Source organism: Agelaius phoeniceus, chromosome 29 (genome assembly GCF_051311805.1).
Source record: "Agelaius phoeniceus isolate bAgePho1 chromosome 29, bAgePho1.hap1, whole genome shotgun sequence".
Classification (NCBI taxonomy): Eukaryota; Metazoa; Chordata; class Aves; order Passeriformes; family Icteridae; genus Agelaius; species Agelaius phoeniceus.
Window position 1 is genome coordinate 3,593,060 of NC_135293.1, and position 23,666 is coordinate 3,616,725.

At 44.4% G+C, this 23,666-nt stretch overlaps 1 protein-coding gene across 6 annotated transcripts in view; it reads right to left on the reverse strand.

The window, feature by feature from the left end:
- The window catches only part of RFX2 (regulatory factor X2), a 92,084-nt gene that overhangs the window by 19,228 nt on the left and 49,190 nt on the right, over window positions 1-23,666 (reverse strand). For 2 of the 6 annotated variants that reach the window (XR_013185528.1, XM_054650095.2), the window contains exons 2-6: window positions 17,890-18,002; window positions 13,020-13,109; window positions 11,485-11,564; window positions 8,893-9,169; window positions 3,245-3,319 (exon numbers count right to left, since the gene is read on the reverse strand). Coding sequence is in view for 5 of the 6 variants with exons in the window: in XM_054650095.2 (XP_054506070.1) it covers window positions 3,245-3,319; window positions 8,893-9,169; window positions 11,485-11,564; window positions 13,020-13,109; window positions 17,890-17,994 (627 nt within the window). In the remaining variant the exon portion in view is untranslated. The remainder of the gene's footprint in view (window positions 1-3,244; window positions 3,320-8,892; window positions 9,170-11,484; window positions 11,565-13,019; window positions 13,110-17,889; window positions 18,003-23,666) is intronic. The other 4 variants (XM_054650096.2, XM_077191367.1, XM_077191368.1 and 1 more) reach the window with 4 other exon arrangements.

A 23,666-nucleotide genomic window follows, 5' to 3' on the forward strand; every position in this document is an offset into this window, starting at 1 on the left:
AAATCCAGATACAGATAAACCTTCTCATTTAAATTTGATCCTGGGCATTTTTATTCTAATCTCTGATATTTCTAGAAGATTCCCTTCATTTCCCAGCTTGCTTTTCCTGCAAATGCCTTTTTATATTCCCTCAAACATTGCAGAGTTTCACCAATATGAACTCCCACTATTGAATTAGAAATTTATTATGAAGAACACAAAAGAGCTTAAAACAGAGATCTGTCAGAATAGAAATAATTTTCCAATTGTGATTTTTGTTCTTCCTGCACAGCTAATAACACATTGGGCACTTAAAATGAGAAAATTAAAAACTTTTTCCATCTGAATCTCTTCTTCTGTTTGCTTTCTGAATTTTATTCAGTAATGACAATCAGATATTCCCCAGTTTATTTCTGTTTATGCCATGATCAGGTTCAATAAAATCACTCTACAGCCATATGCTGCTGTGGTTGTTATTGGCACTACAGGGGAACATTTAATTTTCATTTCTACCTTAACTTTATTTCTATCTGACTGTTTGAAAAAAAACACTGGCAAAAACCTTATCCTGGTTCGATCCAAGGGTGGAAAAAGCCACTCATGGGGCTGGCTGAGAAAATAAAAACATTTTTTGCTTTTGAAGGTGCAGGTTTGGAGATGTTTCCTTGTGGCCACCTCTATGAAATATAAAAAAGAAACCATTTGTGGGTCATATTTAAGGTGTTTTTAGTTGGGACCACGAGCAGCAGAGCACCCAAGGCTGGGTTGGACAGAGCTCTGAGCATCCCTGGAGCATCCAAGGCTGGTTGGACAGGGCTCTGAGCATCCAAGGCTGGGTAGGACAGAGCTCTGAGCATCCCTGGAGTATCCAAGGCTGGGTAGGACAGAGCTCTGAGCATCCCTGGAGTACCTAAGGCTGGGTGGGACAGAGCTCTGAGCATCCCTGGAGTACCCAAGGCTGGGCAGGACAGAGCTCTGAGCATCCCTGGAGTATCCAAGGCTGGGTAGGACAGAGCTCTGAGCATCCAAGGCTGGGTTGGACAGAGCTCTGAGCATCCCTGGAGTACCCAAGGCTGGGTGGGACAGAGCTCTGAGCATCCCTGGAGTACCCAAGGCTGGGTAGGACAGAGCTCTGAGCATCCCTGGAGTATCCAAGGCTGGGTAGGACAGAGCTCTGAGCATCCCTGGAGTACCCAAGGCTGGGTTGGATGGAGCTCTGAGCATCCCTGGAGTACCCAAGGCTGGGTTGGATGGAGCTCTGAGCATCCAAGGCTGGATTGGACAGAGCTCTGAGCATCCCTGGAGTACCCAAGGCTGGGTGGGACAGAGCCCTGAGCATCTCTGGAGCATCCAAGGCTGGGTAGGACAGAGCTCTGAGCATCCCTGGAGTACCCAAGGCTGGGTAGGACAGAGCTCTGAGCATCCCTGGAGTATCCAAGGCTGGGTAGGACAGAGCTCTGAGCATCCCTGGAGTACCCAAGGCTGGGTAGGACAGAGCTCTGAGCATCCCTGGAGTATCCAAGGCTGGGTAGGACAGAGCTCTGAGCACCCTGCTCTGGTGGAAGGTGTCCCTGCCCATGGCAGGAGGTTGGAATTAAATGAGAATGAGCTTTAAGGTCCTTTCCAACCCAAACCATCCTGGTCCAGCTTCCTGCTCCCATCAGTGCCCTTCCATGGGCTCAGGTCCCTCACTGCAGCCCCGTGCCTCGCTCAGGGGAGCCCTAAAAGAACCTGCAGAGGCTGCAGAGCCTCCCTGGGCCATGGCACTGCAGCTCCTCCAGCTCTGAAACTGCCTCGTGTGGTTCCCCAGGGTCCTCTTCAGGCACTGCTCATCCCTTTTTTATTCCCACATGTCCCCAGACACCTCCCTGAGCAGGGACACTGGGGACAGCAAGGACCTGGAGGGTTCCTCAGCCCAGGAGCTGCACCCTCAGGGGGCCAGGTGGGGTGGATGAGTCACTCATGCTCAGGAGGGAGTTTGTTTGCTCCAGGGTTTGTAAGAGCACTTAAACCTTAGGCCAGACTATGAACCATAACCTAGACCAGAAGTTCTTCACTTCTACCCTGCAAGACCAGGGTGGGGAAGGTCTGATCAGGGGCTGGATGAGGCCCCCACTTCAACCTGCACAGCTTGTGGTCAGTGAAATCACTTTTCTACCTTTTGCTTTCCTTCCTCTGCCCTTTTCCTGAGTTTATTTCAAACTTTGTCCTGGATGAACAAGAAAAATCCTGCAGAGCAACACAACCCTTGTGCAGCACTTGAGGAGTGCCCAGCCTGGGGTGGGAGGGATGCTCACCACAGGAACTGCCTGATGCTGCAGGTTTGTGTTTCCCCAGCTACAACCAGAAACCTTCACTCTCCACCAGCTGAAATAAAGTTTGAGCTCCCCCAGGAGCCCTGGGCTGGAGTTTGAAATGAGAATAAAGAATCAGACTGGTTTAAAGTTCCTTTTGTTGTCTCAGGGTATTTATCTAGGGTGAAAAAGCCAAAGGTTTTTATTTTTTGCCCTAAGAATGACAACAAACCTGTTAGAGCAGAGAAACACCACTTTGTGCATGGGATTTATGGGTGCAGGACATGCTTGAGCTTCATCCAAACACGGGGAAAACAAAGTTCAGGGACCCCAACATGACCTGGATCAACTCAAATCTCACCCAAGCATGTGCTCATCCCTCAGTGCTCCTGCATGGGAGCCACAAACCAGGATGCAAAGGCCCAGCAGAACAGTGGGAATATCACACAAAGCAGGGAAACCCTTGGCAGAGTGAGAGAGAGGCCCAGCACATGGATTTAGCACAGCATTGTGACAGGAATGGGCTTCCTGAGGCACAGAGAGAGGGGAAAAAAAGGCATTCAGAGGCTTTTGGTGTGTGCTGGCTGAGGGGGATCTGTCCCAATTCACACCAAGTCATGCCTCTGGATTTACAAGTAATTTTCCAGCCACGTTTCAGTTGCAGTGAAAGGAAAAAGAGCTTCCTCCAATGTGTTTATCTGATTGCCAGCAATTTCCATTGCAAGGCAGATGAAATAAATAAACACATATTTATATTTATTATAAATAAATAACAGACTCCTGAGCATCTCAGCAGCAAACATTATCACATGGCACTTTTTGCAGCCTATTTGTCCTTGGGAATGGGCTGCTTTGGGCAGCACAGCTCAATCACAGGCTGCTTTGGAGTGCCTCATGCTGTTGAATACACCAAAGAAATAATTCTCCTACCAAAGCAGGGGAAAAGGTTGTAAATTCTGATTGTAACTTACATGGCTGTTGAGCAAACTGCTTTTGTGTGATGTAATCCCTTCATTTTTTTGTAGGTTTTCAATCGCCATTTCAAGCTAAAGAAAAACGTGCACAGGAGAGAGAGAGAGAGAAAAAAAAAAAGGGAAAAAGAAAGGAAATCAGATAGTTAGCAACAGCCAGGATTATTGTTTCTTTATTAATATTTGAATGATTAATGCTTTATATCAACAAGCTGGTGAAAAAGAGGCAAACAGATGTGGATGGAGCTGCAGAGGCGTTACTGGGACATGCAAATGGACACACAGCAGGGATCCCCACAGGGGTGACAAAGCAAGGCCAGGGGGGGTTTATCTTCCACTAAAAGCACTGCCTATTTATATATAAAAAGCAATTTTCCTCCTCTTTTTCCCTTCCTGCTGAGAGCAAACCATCACCAGGCAGATGCACTGCAGAGATTGGCTGCAGAGCTGGACCCAGGCTTCCAAGGACAGCTGGCAGTCATGACTTGGTCACCTCTTCATATTTTGTCAAAAAAACCTAAAAAATTAACTAAAACTGGTGTGCAAGGAGAGTGCATGAACTGGAATGGTCAGAGAGTGGCTGCAGAGCTGGACCCAGGCTTTCTAAGGAGAACTGGCAGTAATGACTTGGTTACTGTCACCTCTTCATATTTTGTCAAAAAAAACCCTAAAAAATTAACTAAAACTGGGGTGCAAGGAGAGTGCATGGACTGGAATGGTCAGAGACTGGCTGCAGAGCTGGACCCAGGGCTTCCAAGGACAGCTGGCAGTAATGACTTGGTCACTGTCACCTCTTCATATTTTGTCAAAAAAAACTAAAAATTTAACTAAAACTGGTGTGCAAGGAGAGTGCCTGAATGGTCAAAGATTGGCTGCAGAGTTGTAGTCAGGCTTTTAAGGAGATCTGGCAGTCATGACTTGGTCACCTCTTCATATTTTGTAAAAAACCCCTAAAAAATTAACTAAACTGGGGTGCAAGGAGAGTGCATGGACTGGAATGGTCAGAGAGTGGCTGCAGAGTTGGACCCAGGATTTCTAAGGAGAACTGGCAGTAATGACTTGATCACCTCTTCGTATTTTGTCAAAAAAACCCCTAAAAAATTAACTAAAACTGGTGTGCAAGGAGAGTGCATGGACTGGAAGGGGTGAGGGCTCTCTGCTGCTGGGAGCTGCAAAGGGAAGAAGGCAGGAGCCACATTTCAGTTGGGTGATTTCTCCCTCAGCAGCCAGGCTGGAACATTTGGTGCTGCCTGTTCTGGTTTCTATTGATCTCAGAGCAGCCAAGGTGAGACCTCCTGGCTCCTGAGGAGCCCCTCACCCCCTGGCTGCCTCCTGCTCCCCCCTTCAGCCCAGCTCTGGCTGCTGCCTTGTGCCTCAAGCCTCTCCTGAACCCTTCTTGTCTTCTCCATTCTGCTGCTGGGGCAGAACCTGGGCTCCTTGAGCAGATGGCTGCTGGTCCCAAAGCTCCAGTGCTCCTCTATGGGGAAAAAAAAATCCTCAAACCTCCCCAAAGCCCACATTAGAGCCTGCAGGAGCAGAACCTGTTTGTTTCCAGCAGATGTTCCCTGTTTGAGGTGTCCCAAACCCCATTATCTGTGCACAGGCAGGACAAGGACACAGAACCTGCAGCCAGAGCTCTGCTCTGTCCTCATTTAACACCCTGTGGGCACACCCACAAAACATCTGCAGATGATGTGTCCCTGTCCATGGCCTCCTGCCTGCCCTGACTCACCCCAGAGTGAGAGATAAACCCAGCCCTTCACCAAGCCAGGCCCTGTCACAGCAGGGTGGCAGAGCAGAGATCAGACCCAGCTTCTGAGGTGACATCCAGCAACCACCTCCAGGTGTGAAGGTGCCACCACCTCCAGCACACATCCCTTGGTTCCCACCCCAAAGTGGAGCCACTTCTGGAAGGGTTCTCCCCCAATTCAGGCTCAGATTAGTGGGGTCTCACCCCCAGTTCAGGCTCAGATTAGTGGGGTCTCACTGCCTCACACATCCCCCAGTTCAGGCTCAGATTAGTGGGGTTTCACTGCCTCACACATCCCCCAGTTCAGGCTCAGATTAGTGGGGTTTCACTGCCTCACTTCTCCCTTAATTCAGCCTCAGATTAGTGGGGTTTCACTGCCTCACACATCCCTCAATTCAGGCTCAGATTAGTGGGGTTTCACTGCCTCACACATCCCTCAATTCAGGCTCAGATTAGTGGGGTCTCACTGCCTCACACATCCCCCAATTCAGGCTCAGATTAGTGGGGTTTCACTGCCTCACTTCTCCCCCAGTTCAAGCTCAGATTAGTGGGGTTTCACTGCCTCACTTCTCCCTCAATTCAGGCTCAGATTAGTGGGGTTTCACTGCCCCACACCTCCCTTAATTCAGACTCAGATTAGTGGGGTTTCACTGCCCCACAACTCCCCCAATCCAGGCTCAGATTAGTGGGGTTTCACTGCCCCACACCTCCCCAATTCAGGCTCAGATTAGTGGGGTTTCACTGCCCCACACCTCTCTTAATTCAGGCTCAGATTAGTGGGGTTTCACTGCCCCACACCTCCTCAATTCAGGCTCAGATTAGTGGGGTTTCACTGCCTCACTTCTCCCCCAATCCAGGCTCAGATTAGTGGGGTTTCACTGCCTCACTTCTCCCCCAGTTCAGGCTCAGATTAGTGGGGTTTCACTGCCTCACTTCTCCCCCAGTTCAGGCTCAGATTAGTGGGGTTTCACTGCCCCACACCATGATGGACCATAAGGAAGCACAGCCTGAGTGCTGACACAGCCTTCAGGAAATGAGTCAGAGGCAGAGGGAGACCCAATTTCCTTCCTCTGCCTGCTCAGGGGCTGTTTGAGCAGCAGCTCTGAGGCAAGCCCAGAAATGCTGCCTGGCTTTTGCTATTGGCAGGTGTCCCATCCAAAAGGACACCTTGCATCTGCAATAAAAACTGTCACAGGGGAAAGACCAAAAGCTCTTCAGCTGCTCTGCAGGAAGGTGAAGAGCTCTGAGGACCCACTTGTGGGAGGTCTCAAGGATTTCCTCTCTTAGTCCACACTAATTTAGGTGAAGATTAATAGTGCAGTGTTGGCACAGATATTGAATGTTCCCTGTGCTCTTTCAGCCCATCTGCTGGAGCAGAACATTGGTGTTCCAGCACAGAGGGAAGGTTTCTTAAGAGGTTTCTTGAAGTATCTCAAGATTTTTCTTTAGTGCAGACACACAGACTTTACCAAACATCTCTCAGCCTCCTGAGGACCACTGCTAATCCTGAATTATCCCAATGTTTCAGTTTTCCTCTGGAGGTGCCCTCCTTGCCCTCACCACCTCCAATCCCTCTCCTTCCCCATCCCTGACCACTCTGATGTCCATCCCCAAGGCCAGGACAAACCCTTTGGCTTTCCTGGCTCCATTCTGCATTCTCCATTTTCCATTCCCCACCACATTCTGCCAGAGCCCCTCTGGCCTATTTAACACCAGCCTTTCCCAGTCCCTGTTTAGGCTGGACATTAAAACAGAAAATAAAGTTCCTGCCCATGGATTTGATTCAGTTCCTGCTGTCCTTAAGCCACCCACCCCTCCTGGTGGGTGCCCCTGCATCCCTGGCAGTGCCCAGGGCCAGGCTGGGCAGGGCTTGGAGCACTCAGGGACAGTGGGAGGTGTCCCTGCCATGGCAGGGGTGGGATGGGATGAGCTCTAAGGTCCCACACCAGATGACTCCAGGATTAATTCCAAGCAGCCCAGGCTCTGCTCCAGCCCCCTCTGACCCTGGTCTGAGCTGGAAGGACGGACAGCCACACACAGACACACAGACACAGCCCTGGACTGCCTGCCAGGCTCTTTCCCACCTTTTCCAGCCCTTCCTCAGGTATTTTGTGTTAAAATACCTTCAGAAAGCTCATTTGTACATGCAACAGAGTGGATTTATCTCAGATGTATTTCCATAAAGGTCACTTTCTAAATCTCTCTTTTTTTTTTTGTTTTGCTGAACAGCCTTATCTCATGTAATAACCATCAACTAAATCCATTCATGGGATATTTCTACTGACATATTTTCCACTTGGGCTTTTATATCATGCTCATCACCATGGAAATTACAAAAACTCCAAACAACAACAACATTTTAAAAAAATCCCCCAAAAATCCAAGAGTAAAGTTGTGCAGTTTTGTAAGATGCAGTCCCACACAGGTGATGTTTCCAAATAATAACTTTGAGTAAAAACCAAATGCTCCAGTGCTAATTTTTAACTATGAACAGTTAATACACACACACACACAATTCTCACCCAAGAAAAGAACCTCAGCATCTGTCATTTGCTCTTCCACCCAAACCAAGGACTTTTCCCCTATGCCTGCCTAAGGCAGAGCACATTTACTCCAGGATCAAAGCAACCTTTCAAAGCACAAAGATTCAAAAACCATAAAATCTATATTCAAAAACTCAGTGGGAAAAGAAAGAACAACTTAACAGGCCAGATTTACATGAGTTCTCAGTAGCAACAGCTCCTGTTTTTCTCCCTAGTGATGCTGCTCACATTTTAAATTCTGGCTACATACCCTGAATTACACCTACATTAGTATTTATATTTATATATGAATGCATAAACACACAGAAGTCTGCAGAGGGAGGTGAGCAGCCCCAGGAAATGAGCTGCAAGCACTCCTGGCAGCTGCTGAGGGCTGGGAGATTCCCAAATCAAAGCCCTTACAGCAAAAAGGCTGTTCTGGGTGAAGAGCTGTAACCCTCAGTCCCACACAGCTGTGCTCCAGCACCTGTCACCTCAGCTGGCAGCTGGAGGGACACACTCCAAAGAAAGAAATCAGAACTTTAAATCATTTCTGTTTGATCAATATCACCCCTAAAAGACATTTTCTAAACATATGGCAAGGGCAGAATACACAATGGTGTAGGAGATACATACACAAAGGGTTTTTGATCACTGTGCACTCAGCATGATCAGCTTGAACATAATTTATGTTCACACCTTCATCATTCCTCAATTGTCTCTTAATCCAACAGAGACTAAAGAGCAAGACCGAATTAACCTCTTGTTAATTTGTTAATTAATCCCATTTTCTCCATTTCCAAATGAAATAAATAATAATAATTATTCAATGGGTTAAGGAAAAAATTCTCAGGTCTCTTCACAAAATATTTCAATATTTTGGGTAAGCATATGTGAGATGTTTGATTTAGTAGAAAATGTAAATAGAGACAAATTTTACAGTAGAAACCAGGGACAAATCATTAAAAACCAAAACGTAAATAGAGACAAATTTACAGTAGAAAACAGGGCCAAAATCTTTAAAAACCAAAATATTTTATTTGGGAGGGAAAAAACCCAAACCAAATTTAATGTTTTATTAATAATTGAATGATTAATGCTTTATTAAAATTTAAATGATTAATGCTTTATTAATATTTGAATCATGAATGCTTTCTCTTCTCTAATGCTGATCATTTCAGCGATCTGAGCGAGAGGGACAATCCAAACTAAAAAATAAATATATTACACCAGTGTCTACTCTCCCCCTTGCACTCATGGCAGGTCACAGACATAAACAACGATAATGCCAGGTCAGTTAAATTTTCTGAAGGCTTTTCAGATGCCTTTGGAATCATTGCTGGCCCCCGAGCTGAGGTGCCTGCAGGGCTACATACCGTTGCTGGAGAGGAGCGTGAGGTGTGAGACAGAGAATGTCTAGAGTTCTCCAGCCCCCCATGAATGAGATAGGCGCCCGAGCCGGAGAGGATCTGACTTCCCCCAATGTCCATGGTGATGCCCACCATGTTGTGAGAGGGAATGGCTGTAGGAGAGGATGTCGCTGTAGTCACCTGAGCTCCTCCTCCTCCTCCTCCTCCCTGCGCTTCGAAATAGGGCGCGGCGCTGGCGGGGGCGTAAATCTGCGCCTCGCTGCTGTACGAGTAGGCAGCTCGTCTGTGCAGGGGACAAAAGAGAGGAGCTGGAAGAGGAAATCTGTGCTGGACAGCTTCAGAAAGCAGGATGAGTGTCAGAAAACCCCTGGTGTTAAAGGTTGGCCCCTTGTGTTCGCAACCACGTAGGCATGGTGAGGTGGGTACAAGAAATATACCACACCTCCATCATCCCTCAGTCGTTTCTTAATCCAACAGAGAATAAAGAGCAAGAGCAAATTAACCTGTGTAATCCCATTTTGTCCATTTCCAAGTAAAACTTTTCCTGTAAGATTATAGCCCTGTTACAAGTGGCTACCCCATAGGAATGGTAAAGTGGGAACGAGAAAGCCACACCACACCTCCAACATTCTTCAGCTGTCTTTAATCCAACAGAGACTAAAGAGCAAGACCAAATTGGCCTCTGTAATCCCATTTTGTCCATTTCCAAATGAAATTTTTCCTGTTCCCACTGTAAGATTATTCTTCTTGTTCACAACCCCATAAGCATGGTAAGGTGGGAACAAGAAATATACCACACCTCTATCAACCCTCAGTTGTCTCTTAATCCAACAGAGACTAAAGAGCAAGACTGAATTGGCTTCTGTAATCCCATTTTGTTCACTTTTAAAGTAAAATTTTTCCTGTAAGATCATATCCACCTGTTGTGGGTGGCAACCCCGTAGGCATGGTAAGGTGGGAACACGAAACACACCACACCTTTATCAACCCTCAATTGTCTCTTAATCCAACAGAGACTAAAGAACAAGACTGAATTAACCTCTTTTTTCCCATTTTGTCCATTTCCAAATAAAACCTTTCCTGTTCCCACTGTAAGATTATAGCCCTGCTGAGGGTGGCAACCCCATAGGCATGGTAAGGTGGAAACAAGAAAACCGTAACAGACCCTCAACATTCCTCAATTGTCTCTCAATCCAACAGGGACTAAAGAGCAAGACCAAATTAGCCTCTTGTTAATTTATTAATTAATCCCATTTTGTCCATTTCCAAATGAAATTTCTCCTGTTCCCACCATAAGATTATTCTTGTTGTTCACAACCCCATTAGCATGGTAAGGTGGGAAAAAGAAATATACCACACCTCCATCATTCCTCAGTTGTTTCTTAATCCAACAAAGACTAAAGAGCAAGACTGAATTAATCTCTGTAATCCCATTTTGTCCATTTCCAAATAATTTTTCCTGTTCCCACTGTAAGATTCTTCTTGTTGTTTGCAACCCCATAGGCATGGTAAGGTGGGAGCAAGAAAGCCACACCACACCTCCATCATTCCTCAGTTGTCTCTTAATCCAACAGAGACTAAAGAGCAAGAATGAATTGGCTTCTGTAATCCCATTTTGTCCATTTCCAAATAAAATTTTTCCTCTTCCCACTGTCTTCGCCCATATCAACAGATGTTGGTAAGAATTATTTTAATTTCTTTTTTTAAGAAGTAAGGGTAAATTATCCAAATCAAAAATAAGAGTTAATTGTTCAAGCCAAATTACTTAAATAAAGGGAAAAGGGGGGTTTCTTATAGATAAGTAATGTAATAGTTGGCTCTCACAATTAAGAGACAGATATTTTGTAGATGAGCCACGTGGCTGGCAGTCACAGGGACTCCCCTTGCTGAAAACATTTTCCTGATTCAAAAAATTATTTACAAAATTATGTTAAAAATTTATTAAATTCCTTATTTTAAAAAAATTATTTGTTGCAATTTTTGTTAAGGTTTAATAAACCTTTGAAAGTGTAAAAGTGAGCAGTTGTTTCTCACAGTGGGGTTTGCTCTGTTGGAATGGGATCAATCAGCCCCACAGCACAAGCTCACAGTGAGGGCAGCTCCTTGTGAGGAACTGGGGTGGGAAAGGCCAAAAGGAGGCACAAAATGGGGCACAGCTGGCAGGAGGAAGAGGAAATTCTAAGAATGGAGAGGCCCTGGCACAGCTGTGGCTGCCCCATCCCTGGAGGTGTCCAAGGCCAGGTTGGACAAGGCTTGGAGCAGCCTGGGATGGTGGAAGGTGCTGGGGAGCTGGAAGGAGATGGGCTTGAAGGTCTTTTTCAACCCAAGCCATTCTGGGATCCCTTGACTCTATAAAATCTTCCAACAGCCCCTTTTTCCTCTGGAAGTTCCACTCCTAAAGCTGCCCATGGTACCACACAAAATTCTCAGGTTTTTCAGACACTTTCATGACCAGGATTCCCTGGAGAACAGCCCCACCATGAGGACAACACCCCCAGGGCTGGAAACCACCCTCACACCCCACACAACACCTGAACAGCTTCTCCTCTTCCTCCTCCCACGGAAGGAGGGAGGGGGACAGCTCAGGGAGGTTCTTACATGGTTCCATTGGTATAAACAGCTTCTCCTCCTTCCACATACTGCACCTGGGCTGGATAAACGTGCTGCACAGACTGCACCTGCAACAGGCACCAAGAGGTCAGGGATTGCTCAGGAGCTGCTGGTTAAACTGCACAGCTCCAACCTTACCTTGACACTCAGGCTTTCTTTAAAAAAAAAAACAAAAAAAAAAACAAACAACAACAACAAAAAAAAAACCAACAAAAAAACCCAAACAAACAAAAAAAACCAACCAAAAAAAACCCAAAACAAACAAACAAACAAAACAACCAAAAAAATCCAAAACAAAACAACCCAAACAACACAAAAAAAAAAACCAAACAAAAACCAAAAAAAACCAACCAAACAACCCCCCCAAAAAAACCCAAAAATCAAATGAACAACAAAAAAAACCTAAACAAAAAAATCCCCAAAACAAAACAAAAAACCCCAAAGAAACCCAAACAACCCCCCCAAAAACCAAACAAAAAAACCCCCCAAAAACAAACAAAAAAAACCACCCAAAAACCCCCCAAAAACCCAAAAGAACAACAAAAGAAACCCCAAAAACCCCCAAACAGAAAAAAACCCCACCAAAAACGAAACAAAAAACCAAACCAAAAACGCCAAAAAAACCCCAAAAAACAAACAAAAAACTAAACCAAAAATGCCAAAAACCCCCCCAAAAAAGCAAAAAAAAAGCATCCTCCCTGCCCTTCCTCCCCTCCATGCTTAGGAATGCCAAAGAAAAGGAGGTTTTTATTTTCAAAGGTCAAGTTAAAATAGATAAATAAGTGGTTGCTCCATGAGAAGTGGAAACAATGGAGCTGGGTTTCCTCTGGACACGTGTCTTGGGGCTGACTAACAGGGGTGAGCTCATGCTGCAGCTTTTCCTTCAGAGGGGAGCCTGACAGTGTCCAGCTGCACCCCAGCCCCTTTTGTTTTGCTCTGGGAGGGAAGGATTTGCCCTCTGTCAATTTTTTTCCCCCCCTGAAATGGAGAAACCAACCAAAAAAATCACTAAAGGAAAAAAATTAAGAGGGTCAGACTTGCTGTTCACATGGAGCAGCACCAGATATCCCTGGTTTCTTAGGAAACAAGCCCTGGAAAAGGCAAAGTTCAAATAAATAAAAATATTTGCATGGATCTCTGGCACCAAATCTTCCTATGGAGTCACATGCAGGCAGTAAATTTGTTTAATTAAAAAAAAAACCCAAACATTTTGCCTCTAAAGAACATCTTTACCAAAGGATTTAATTTTAATTTAACTTTGATTTAATAATTGCTTTTAAATTTAAGTTGAAAGCATCCATCAAATCTTCAGATACATGAAAGACAACTGCTACAGCAAAGGTTTTTCCTAAACTTCAAATATCTTGAGAGTTTCTTTTGTCATCAAGAAAGGAGGAGAGAGCTGGAGAAAGTGATGCCAGCTCTGTGACTGCCCACAAGTCTTTCATTAGGATTTTTCTAGATGTGGCAGAGTTTCAGAAGTGGGACTGGGAACCTGTCTGGGTGTCCCCAGGGTTCATTACCTGCTGTGGAACCTGCTGGACTCTGGGAACAGAGATTTGCTGCATCTGTGCCCCTTTGGGAGCAGAGCCTGTGGCCTGGACCAAAACCCTCTGCAAGGAGAAAATAGAGACAATTTCAGTCCATAACACAGCTGAGCCAGGTGTTCTCTCCCCACATTTCAAGGCCAGCTTGCCTCTGACAGCAGCAGTGGCATCCTGTGATCAGTGTCCCCATGGTCCCCACCCTCCCCGTGGGGTGCACCAGCCTGAGCTCAGCCCCCTGAATTTGGGCAAATTTCTGCCAGGAATCATCTCCAAATCTCCAGGAAAGGAAGCAGCAGTTCATTGATCAGCTCAACCCCCTGAATTTGGGCAAATTTCTGCCAGGAGTCATCTCCAAACCTCCAGGAAAGGAAGCAGCAGTTCATTGATCAGCTCAGCCCCCTGAATTTGGGCAAATTTCTGCCAGGAATCATCTCCAAATCTCCAGGAAAGGATGTAGCAGTTTCATTGATCAGCTCAGCCCCCTGAATTTGGGCAAATTTCTGCCAGGAATCATCTCCAAACCTCCAGGAAAGGAAGCAGCAGTTCATTGATCAGCTCAACCCCCTGAATTTGGGCAAATTTCTGCCAGGAGTCATCTCCAAACCTCCAGGAAAGGAAGCAGCAGTTCATTGATCAGCTCAGCCCCCTCTGAATTTGGGCAAATTTCTACCAGGAATCATCTCCAAATCTCCAGGAAAGGAAGCAGCAGTTCATTGACAAGCACAGCTCCCTAAATTTGGGCAAATTTCTACCAGGAATCATCTCCAAATCTCCAGGAAAGGAAGCAGCAGTTCATTGATCAGCTCAGCCCCCTGAATTTGGGCAAATTTCTGCCAGGAATCATCTCCAAACTTCCAGGAAAGAAAGCAGCAGTTCATTGATCAGCTCAGCCCCCTGAATTTGGGCAAATTTCTGCCAGGAATCATCTTCAAACTTCCAGGAAAGGATGTAGCAGTTTCATTGATCAGCTCAGCCCCCTGAATTTGGGCAAATTTCTGCCAGGAGTCATCTCCAAATCTCCAGGAAAGGAAGCAGCAGTTCATTGATCAGCTCAGCCCCCTGAATTTGGGCAAATTTCTGCCAGGAGTCATCTCCAAATCTCCAGGAAAGGAAGCAGCAGTTCATTGATCAGCTCAACCCCAGCTGAACAAGGATCACTCCTCACACATCCACATTTGGCTGCCAAGTTCCTTCTCTTGGAGCTGCTAAACCCAACCAAACTCTGCCTCCTGCAGCAAGAAATCCCCTCCAGCTCCAGCCAGCACCAAAGCTCAGGGGTTTCTGCTTCCCCCTGCAGTGCCACCAAGGGCACAGGGACATTTCATGGTGCTGGTGGCTCTGTCACCTCCATCATTCCCTGTCTTACACTCCATTTTCAGTCTGGGGTTGTCAGCACCCCTCAGAGTGCTCAGCACCTTCAGATCCAGCAAAACAAACGTGGGGATGGAGAGAAAGGATTCAGTGGGAACACAGCCAAGCATCTCCATGGCCTCTTAAACCTTCTCCAAGGAGACACAATCCTTTAAAAACACCCAGGAGATTGGGCCTGGGCTGGAAAAATCCCAGGAAAAATCCTGAGAGAGAGAATTATGTCTCTCTTTGTTCTGAGAATGCAAATACCACATGGGCCAACAGAACAAAGAGCCAGAAACAACCCCAGAAGCAACCTTGAGAATTACTGCCTACCTGGATATTTATGAGGGATAAATAACTTCATAAATAACTACCATGGATATTTATGATGGATAACCATCATAAATAACTTCCATGGATAACTACCATGGATATTTATGATTTTTAGTCTTCCCAATGTATCTGTGTAATAACCAGAAATCCAGTTCTAGCAGAATTCCAGGTTTATGACAATTGCCCAGATCTCCAGGCAGCTGCTCCAGGCTGCATTTCCTGGAGATCCTGCACTTATTTCAGCCTCACCTGGCCTGTTTTCCCTCACCAGTGCAGGATGGGGACACCACAAGCCCCTTTTTGAAGCCACCAACATCAAAGACTCTTTCTCTGTCACAGACACATTTTATGAAAAATCCTTTTGTTAGGATCTTTTCTCCTGAGAAGCTGAGAGGCCTCAGAAATGAAATATAAACAATATTTATCTGCTGCTGTGGAATGCAACAGGTGCATCTGGGATTGGTCTCATGTGGTTGTTTTTAATTAATGGCCAATCACAGCCCAGCTGGCTCAGACTCTCTGGTCAGTCACAAGATTTTGTTATCATTCCATTCCTTGCTGATGAAATCCTTTCTTCTGTTCTTTAGTATAGTTTTAATATATCATTTTCTTTTAATATAATATCTATCATAAAATAATAAATCAGCCTTCTGAACCATGGAGTCAGATTCTCATCTCTTCCCTCATCCTGGGACCCCCTGTGAACACCACCACACTTCTCCTACTTTTTGCCCATTTTCTGGCCTTGCTTTTGCCAAATGCCACAGAGCTCACTGCTCACTGCCTGTCCTGTGCTCTGCTCTCACCTTCCAGCCAAGATAAGGAACCATCCCCACCTGAAGGGTGAGGCCATCCTGCTCAAACCCAAAGGGGCACCAGTGCTCAGCAGGGCTTTCAGCCTCACACCATTCCTGCTGGCAGCAGCTCATCCCCAGTGGTTTCTTTGTCCTGCTGGTGACAAGGCAGGCTCTGGCTGCTCCTCCTCTTCAGCACTCTTCACTTATCCCCTGGATTTTCCTTAATCCATGCAGTTCCATTCCAGAGGCTGGATGGGTGATTTCATAATCCAAAGGTTTTCCAACCTTTGCTCACAGCCAAATCCACTCTGTGATCCTGGGGACACCTGGCACTGCTGTCCCCAGCCCTGCCACGCCAGCAAGGAGTGCCCTCCATGGATGGGAAGGCTGGGAGGTGACAGCAGCACTCTGCATCACCCCATGGCTCCTGGAAAGTCAAATATTCCTTCAATTCCCAATATTTAATTGTTCCTTTCCATCAGCATCCAATGGCAGCTGCTGCTCACTTGGGAGTTGGAGAAGGATGAAGCTGAGTTACACCCACCCATCCTCTCATCCCTCCAGCTTCCTGAGACAGAAATTTATTTTGCAAGTTCCCCAAAAGGCAGAAAAAGGAACAAAAATGAACCAGTTTCACTTAACCCTTCCCATTTTGCACTGGGTGGTTCCTGTTCATCACTTGTCTCCTGTTGGGGCCTCCCAAATGCAGCATATTCATGGGCATTCATCACAAATCCCCCTCTGCAAATGAAAATGTTGGGATCTGCCTACCCAAGGAAGAGACCATGGGCTGGTTTGGGTTGGGAGGGATCTCAAACCCCACCTTTTAAAGCTTGGCTGAGCTCAAACCCACGGGACAACACTTTTATCAACAGCTTGTCCCCAGTACCTCAAGGAGCTGCTTAAAAACCTTCTCCCCACTATCAAAATTTGGGATTAAAATCAGCTGGCACAGAGTGACCCCCTTGGGCACCTAAATTAAACCCCAAAGCTTGCACATGGATTGGGAGCACTCAAACTCACAGGACATCACTTTTATCAACAGCTTGTGCCCAGTACCTCAAGGAACTGATTAAAAACCTTCTCCCCATCATCAAAACCTGGGATTAAAATCAGCTGGCACAAAGTGACCCCCTTGGGGACTTAAACCCCAAACCCCACTTTGTAAAGCTTGCATGTGGATTGGCAGAGCTCAAACCCACAGGACAACACTTTTACCAACAGGTTGTCCCCAGTACCTCAAGGAACTGACTAAAAACCCTCTCCTCACTATCAAAACTGGGGATTAAAGTCAACTGTCACAAAGTGACCCCCTTGGGGACCCCAAACCCCACCTTTTAAAGCTTGGCAGAGCTCAAACCCACAGGACATCACCTTTATCAACAGGTTGTCCCCACTGCCTCAAGGAACTGATTAAAAACCCTCTCCCCACTATCAAAATTTGGGATTAAAGTCAACTGTCACAAAGTCCCTCCCTTAGGGACCCCAAACCCCACCTTTTAAAGCTTGGCAGAGCTCAAACCCATAGAGCATCACTTTTATCAACAGCTTGTCCCCAGTACCTCAAGGAGATGATTAAAAACCTTCTCCCCACTACCAAAACCTGGGATTAAGATCAACTGGCACAAAGTGACCCCCTTGGGCACCCAAATTAAACCCCAAACCCCACCTTGTAAAGCTTGCATGTGGATTGCCAGAGCTCAAACTCACAGGACAACACTTTTATCAACAGGTTGTCCCCACTGCTTCAAGGAACTGATTGAAAACCCTTTCCACACTGTCAAAATTTGGGATTAAAATCAGGTGGCACAAAGTCCCTCCCTTGGGGACCCCAAACCCCACCTTTTAAAGCTTGGCAGAGCTCAAACCCACGGGACAACACCTTTATCAACAGCTTGTCCCCAGTACCTCAATGAGCTAATTAAAAGCCTTCTCCCCACTACCAAAACCTGGGATTAAAATCAACTGGCAGAGAGTGACCCCCTTGGGGACTTAAACCCCAAACCCCACCTTGTAAAGCTTGCATGTGGATTGGCAGAGCTCAGACTCACAGGACAACACCTTTATCAGCAGGTTGTCCCCACTGCCTCAAGGAGCTGATTAAAAACCTTCTCCCCACTACCAAAACCTGGGATTAAGATCAACTGTCACAAAGTGACCCCCTTGGGCACCCCAAACCTTTTAAAGCTTGGCCGAGCTCAAACTCACAGGACATCACCTTTATCAACAGGTTGTCCCCACTACCTCAAGGAACTGATTAAAAACCTTCTCCCAGCTACCAAAACCTGGGATTTAAATGCATCTTCCAGGGAAATCAGGGCTTTTCTCCATGGTGACAGCATCCCCAGCTGTGCATGCCTTACCTGCTGTGAGGCTGGCACTGCCTGCACCACTGGTGCCTGCGCGGAGCCCGACGGGTGAAGAGCCACAGAAGCTGCTGAGTCTGATCCACCCTCTGGACTCTGCATGCTCCCTGCTGGGGACAGCACAGGGACATCAGAGGGGACAGCACAGCACAGCCACACACCCCCAGCCCATGGAAAACAGGGGTGAAATGCCAGGGGAATATCCAGAGGGAAAGGAGGCAGCTCCCGTCCTACACACAGGGCTGGTTTTAGTGCCTGGAGCTCATTTTAATGCAGAATTATGTTAAGGAAAAAGAAAGTTGCACAATTGTTTCACAGAGAGGAGAGGGAAGGAACAGAAAATGCACTTCTATATTTAACTGAAAAGTGGTGTTGGAAAATTATTGTGTCACAGTGAGCATCACACATGATTGGGAAGAGTAGGGGAATATTTTTAAAATAATGCTTTCTCCCCCTCTGCCTTATCACGTTTAACTGGTGCCAAAAAAAGCTTTTAATCAAACCAAAATTTCACTGGGAAAGTGGGGTGGCCAGCTTGGGTTTATAACCAGAAAAAAAATCAAGGATGAAGAGGCACAAGAACAGCAATTCACCATCATTTTGGACCCCCTGAAGCAGCATCTCCACCCTCCCAAAATCAGCATCTCCACTCTCCCAAAATCAGCATCTCCACCCTCCCATCCCTGTCCCTGCCCCAAAACCCCACCAAGGTCCCCAGGCAGCCACAGCATCACCCTCCAGTGCCACACAGCCCCGATGGTGCCCCCAGCATCCTCAATCCTCGGTGCCAGCTCTGCCTCCTGGCACTGCCCCAGCCCTGGGGACACCAGGGGATGCTGAGACAGCACACAATGGCATTTGGAGGGGTTTTTTGGGGTGGGAGAGCCTTTTTTCCTCGGTTTCTTGTGAAACTTCCTGCTTAATAAACTATTTTAGGAGGGTTTCTGCTGTCACTTCAAAATCCAAAGGTTAAAAGAATCCAGATTTTGGGCAGTGCCATTTCTGCTTTCTCAGCCTTGACTCCAAACAAAATTATGTCTTTTATTTCCCTTCTTCTGCCATTATTTAAACTTCTCCCTCACCTTTGTACAAGTTAAGAGGAAAAAGGAAAAATAAGGAACTAAAGGACACTGGACCTGCTCATTTGTGTTCAAAAGAAATGCAAGGGGGAGTGTGAAGTTACAGAATTTATCTGTTTATTCCTTCAGCCACCAACAAAACCCTCCAAATATTAAAATTCTCCAAAACCCACGTTTTTAAGGTTGTTTTTTTTTTCCCCCAATACTCCATACTCTCATTAGCAAATTACAACTGAGTAATTGTACTTTTTCCCAATCTTCCTAAAATCCCAGAGCTTGCAAATCATTTTTCTCACATCTGGGAGAAAAAGTAGATGGAGTCAGGGCTACCAGATTAATCCAACAAGCAGAACAACAACAACACCAACAGAAAGAAGGGAAATTAAATCAATATTTATTCCTGTGTCCCCCCAGCTGCCCTCAGCACCCCCATCCCTGCAGCTCTGCTATAAAAAGGCAGCACCTGCCTCTCCCCATCACTGCCTCTGCCTGGGTTTCAGCCAAACCCTCCCTGGGAGAAGATTCCAGTTGCAACAGCACCGTGGGATCAAGAAGATAAAAATTCTCCCAGTAAATTTCAGCTCCTTGCCTGCTCCAGCCACAAATTATTTGCAATTAAACACTGGGGCAGCGTTGCTGGGTTTGGAATGTTCAGGTGGAGAGGCTCAGGCAGGAGAGGGGGCACTTTTACCACATTTGGTCCCCTGACTTTTCCCAAAGTGTTTATTTTCTGTCCCTTGTGCCCTGGGCTGTGGTTTGGGTTTTCTGAGTAATGGTGAGGTTACAAAGAGAGGTGGGTGAGCTGACAAATATTTTAATTATTTAACCATTATCTATTAATGGTTCTGGCAGGGTCAGCTCTCGGCATGTTTGGTCTACACAAGGTCTCCTATAATCAGAAAAGAACACTTAAAAAAGATGGAGTTGGACTTTGATGATCCTTTTAAGTCCCTGCCAAGCCAGAACATTCCCTGATTCTATGACTCAAATCACCAACAACTCATCTTTGCTGGCACATTTTGTCCCCTGCTTTCCCTCGGTGGCCAGAAGGGAGCAGAGAGACGTGGGCAGGGTGGAAGGTGAATTGTTTGCTGCCAGAATAAACCCCAGAGCGATTTTCAGGTTTGTTCCACGAGGCAGGGATGACAGGCAGACACAAAGGCTCCCAGGAAATCTGCAGATGGCACTTCCAGCCAAGGTAGACACACAGAGAAGTCCTGCACTGCCAAACCACAAGTAATTATTTGATTTATCAGCGCGACATCCTGGAGAAAGAATAATTCACTTCTCATTAAACCATCCTGCACTTCCTGAGAACTGCATTCAGATCCCTGTGTGCCATCTGCTCTGGGCAATTTGTGCTGAGGAAAAGCTGACAGCACACACAGCATTCCTGAGCTCCCAGAAAGCAGCACCAGAGCTCTGCTGGTGCCCTGGCACCACAGCTGGCACCCGAGCCAGGCTCCAAGGGTGCAGAAAGGGGCCAGGGAGGAGAGGAAATGTGGCACCCAAAGTCCTGCTCCTTCCCCTTCACTTTATTATTTATGCTTTATTATTTATGCTTTATTATTTATACTTTATTCCTTATACTTTATTGTTTATACTTTATTATTTATGCTTTATTCCTTATACTTTATTCCTTATACTTTATTTAATTTATACTTTATTATTTATGCTTTATTATTTGTACTTTATTATTTATACTTTATTATTTGTACTTTATTATTTATTCTTTATTATTTATACTTTATTATTTATACTTTATTATTTTTATTTTTTAAGAACAGGTCCTTATACTTTATTCCTTATACTTTATTATTTGTACTTTATTATTTATTCTTTATTATTTATTCTTTATTATTTATACTTTATTATCTTTATTTTTTAAGAACAGGTCCTTATACTTTATTCCTTATACTTTATTTAATTTATACTTTATTATTTATGCTTTATTCCTTATACTTTATTCCTTATACTTTATTCCTTATACTTTATTTAATTTATACTTTATTATTTATGCTTTATTATTTGTACTTTATTATTTATACTTTATTATTTGTACTTTATTATTTATTCTTTATTATTTATACTTTATTATCTTTATTTTTTAAGAACAGGTCCTTATACTTTATTCCTTATACTTTATTTAATTTATACTTTATTATTTATGCTTTATTATTTATTCTTTATTATTTGTACTTTATTATTTGTACTTTATTATTTATTCTTTATTATTTATACTTTATTATTTTTATTTTTTAAGAACAGGTCCTTATACTTTATTCCTTATACTTTATTTAATTTATACTTTATTATTTATGCTTTATTATTTATACTTTATTATTTATACTTTATTATTTGTACTTTATTATTTATACTTTATTATTTATACTTTATTATCTTTATTTTTTAAGAACAGGTCCTTATACTTTATTCCTTATACTTTATTTAATTTATACTTTATTATTTATGCTTTATTATGTATACTTTATTATTTGTACTTTATTATTTATTCTTTATTATTTATACTTTATTATTTATGCTTTATTATTTATACTTTATTATTTTTATTTTTTAAGAACAGGTCACATGAATCACAGGTGGGACTGGCATGGTTGGTTCTCATGGGGCATTTACAGAATTCCAGAATCACTGGGTTGGGAGAGACCTTCAAGAGTCCAGCCCAGCCCCAGCACCTCAACTGAGCCCTGGCCCCCAGTGCCACATCCAGGCTTTGTTAAACACACCCAGGGATGGGGACTCCACCATTTCCCCAGGCAGAACATTCCAGAACTTTATCACCCTTTCTGTAAAAAACTGAAAAAAACGATAAATTTTTCCTAATATCCAACCTATATTTTTTTTTCCTAATATCCTAATTAGGTTTTTCCTAATATCCTACCTATAGGATAGGATCTCACCAACTTCCTAATATCCAATCTATATTTTTCCTAATATCCAATATATTTTTTTCCTAATATCCAATATATTTTTTTCCTAATATCCAACTTATATTTTTTCCTAATATCCTAATTAGATTTTTCCTAATATCCTACCTATAGCATAGGATCTCACCAACTTCTTAATATCCAACCTAGATTTTTTTTTTCCTTATCCCCAACCTATATTTTTCCTAATATCCAATATATTTTTTTCCTAATATTCAACCTATATTTTTTTCCTAATATCCAACCAATATATTTTTTCCTAATATCCAACCTATATTTTTTTCCTGCTACCCAACCTGTATTTCCCTTGGCACAGTTGAGGCTGTGTGCTCTGGTTCTGTCAGTTCCTGGAGAAGGAGCCCAGCCCCAGCTGAGCACAGGCACCTTTCAGGTGTACCTGAAACCCTCCCAACCTTTCAGGGAGTTTACAAAGTGATTGAGGTCTTGTATTCCCATCATGGATTGGTTTGGGTTGGAAGGGAGCTTAAAGCTCATCCCATCCCACCCCTGCCATGGCAGGGACCCCTCCCACTGTCCCAGGTGCTCCAAACCCATCCAGGATCCAGGGGCTGCTCTGGGCACCTGTGCCAGGCCCTCACTGCCCTCACAGCCAGCAATTCCCTTTTCATTTCAAATTTCTCAATTTCAAATTTCAAATTATTTTAATTTCAAATTTCTCAATTTCAAATTCTTTTCATTTCAAATTTCTCAATTTCAAATTTCGAATTCTTTTCATTTCAAATTTCTCCATTTCGAATTCTTTTCATTTCAAATTTCTCCATTTCCTTCACCTCACAGCCATTCCCCTTGTCCTGTCACTGCATGGGTTTATCAAAAGTCCCTCTCCAGCTCTTTCACAGCCACTTTGGGACACTAAAAGCTGCTCCAAGGTCTCCTTAAAGTGGATTTATTCAGCACATTGGGATGAGAGCACCCAGGGATCATTCCCCTCCCTCCCCAGGCTCTTTTGGGGTGCAGGGAATTCTGCTCCATCCCCTCCTCAGCACCTGAAGTGATGATGGTTGGACTCAATGATCTTAAAAGTCCTTTCCAACTGAAATGGTTCTATAAATGCATCCTTCAGGCATCCAAAATCTGATTTAACGTTTCCTGTACCTCTAGGCAGTCGTTTTGCTGTCGGATTTTTATGCCCCACATTTAAATCCCCTTTGAGAAGAACTTGTTAAGCCCATTTATGAATGGCAAGGACAGCAGTGAAATTCTTACCCATGGAGGTAATAACACCCACCAAGGTTTAGTGGGAAGCTTAAATATAAGGAGCTACAAAAAAAAAAAAAACACCAAAAACTTTATCCCAGAGGTGAAATAATTGATTGTTCTTAAAACTAACAAAAAACTGACTGAGGATCTTTTCCTTTCCCTCATTTATATCCCTTTATATTATATTCTATTTCAAAAGTCCTGCCAGAAATAAAAGGATGTCATAAAAGAATTTGAAAAGTTGAAATAAGATCAAAGGATGACCAACCAAGTAAGCTTTGAAAAGCAAATTAAATCAAATAGTTCATGATCTGTTTTGTCTTCAAATGAGCAAGTGATTCACTGGAACAGCAACAATTTTAATGTTTTGAAAGCAGCACTAATAGGAATGTATGATTCTGCAGGGAGGAAATTCCAAATAAATTGAGAGAATTGCAAATAAATCTGCAGCTAAAATCTCTACAGACCAGGGGAGAGCAGATGGGGCTGAGCAGGCAGAAGGAGCAAAGTCCTGGGGAGAATCCCA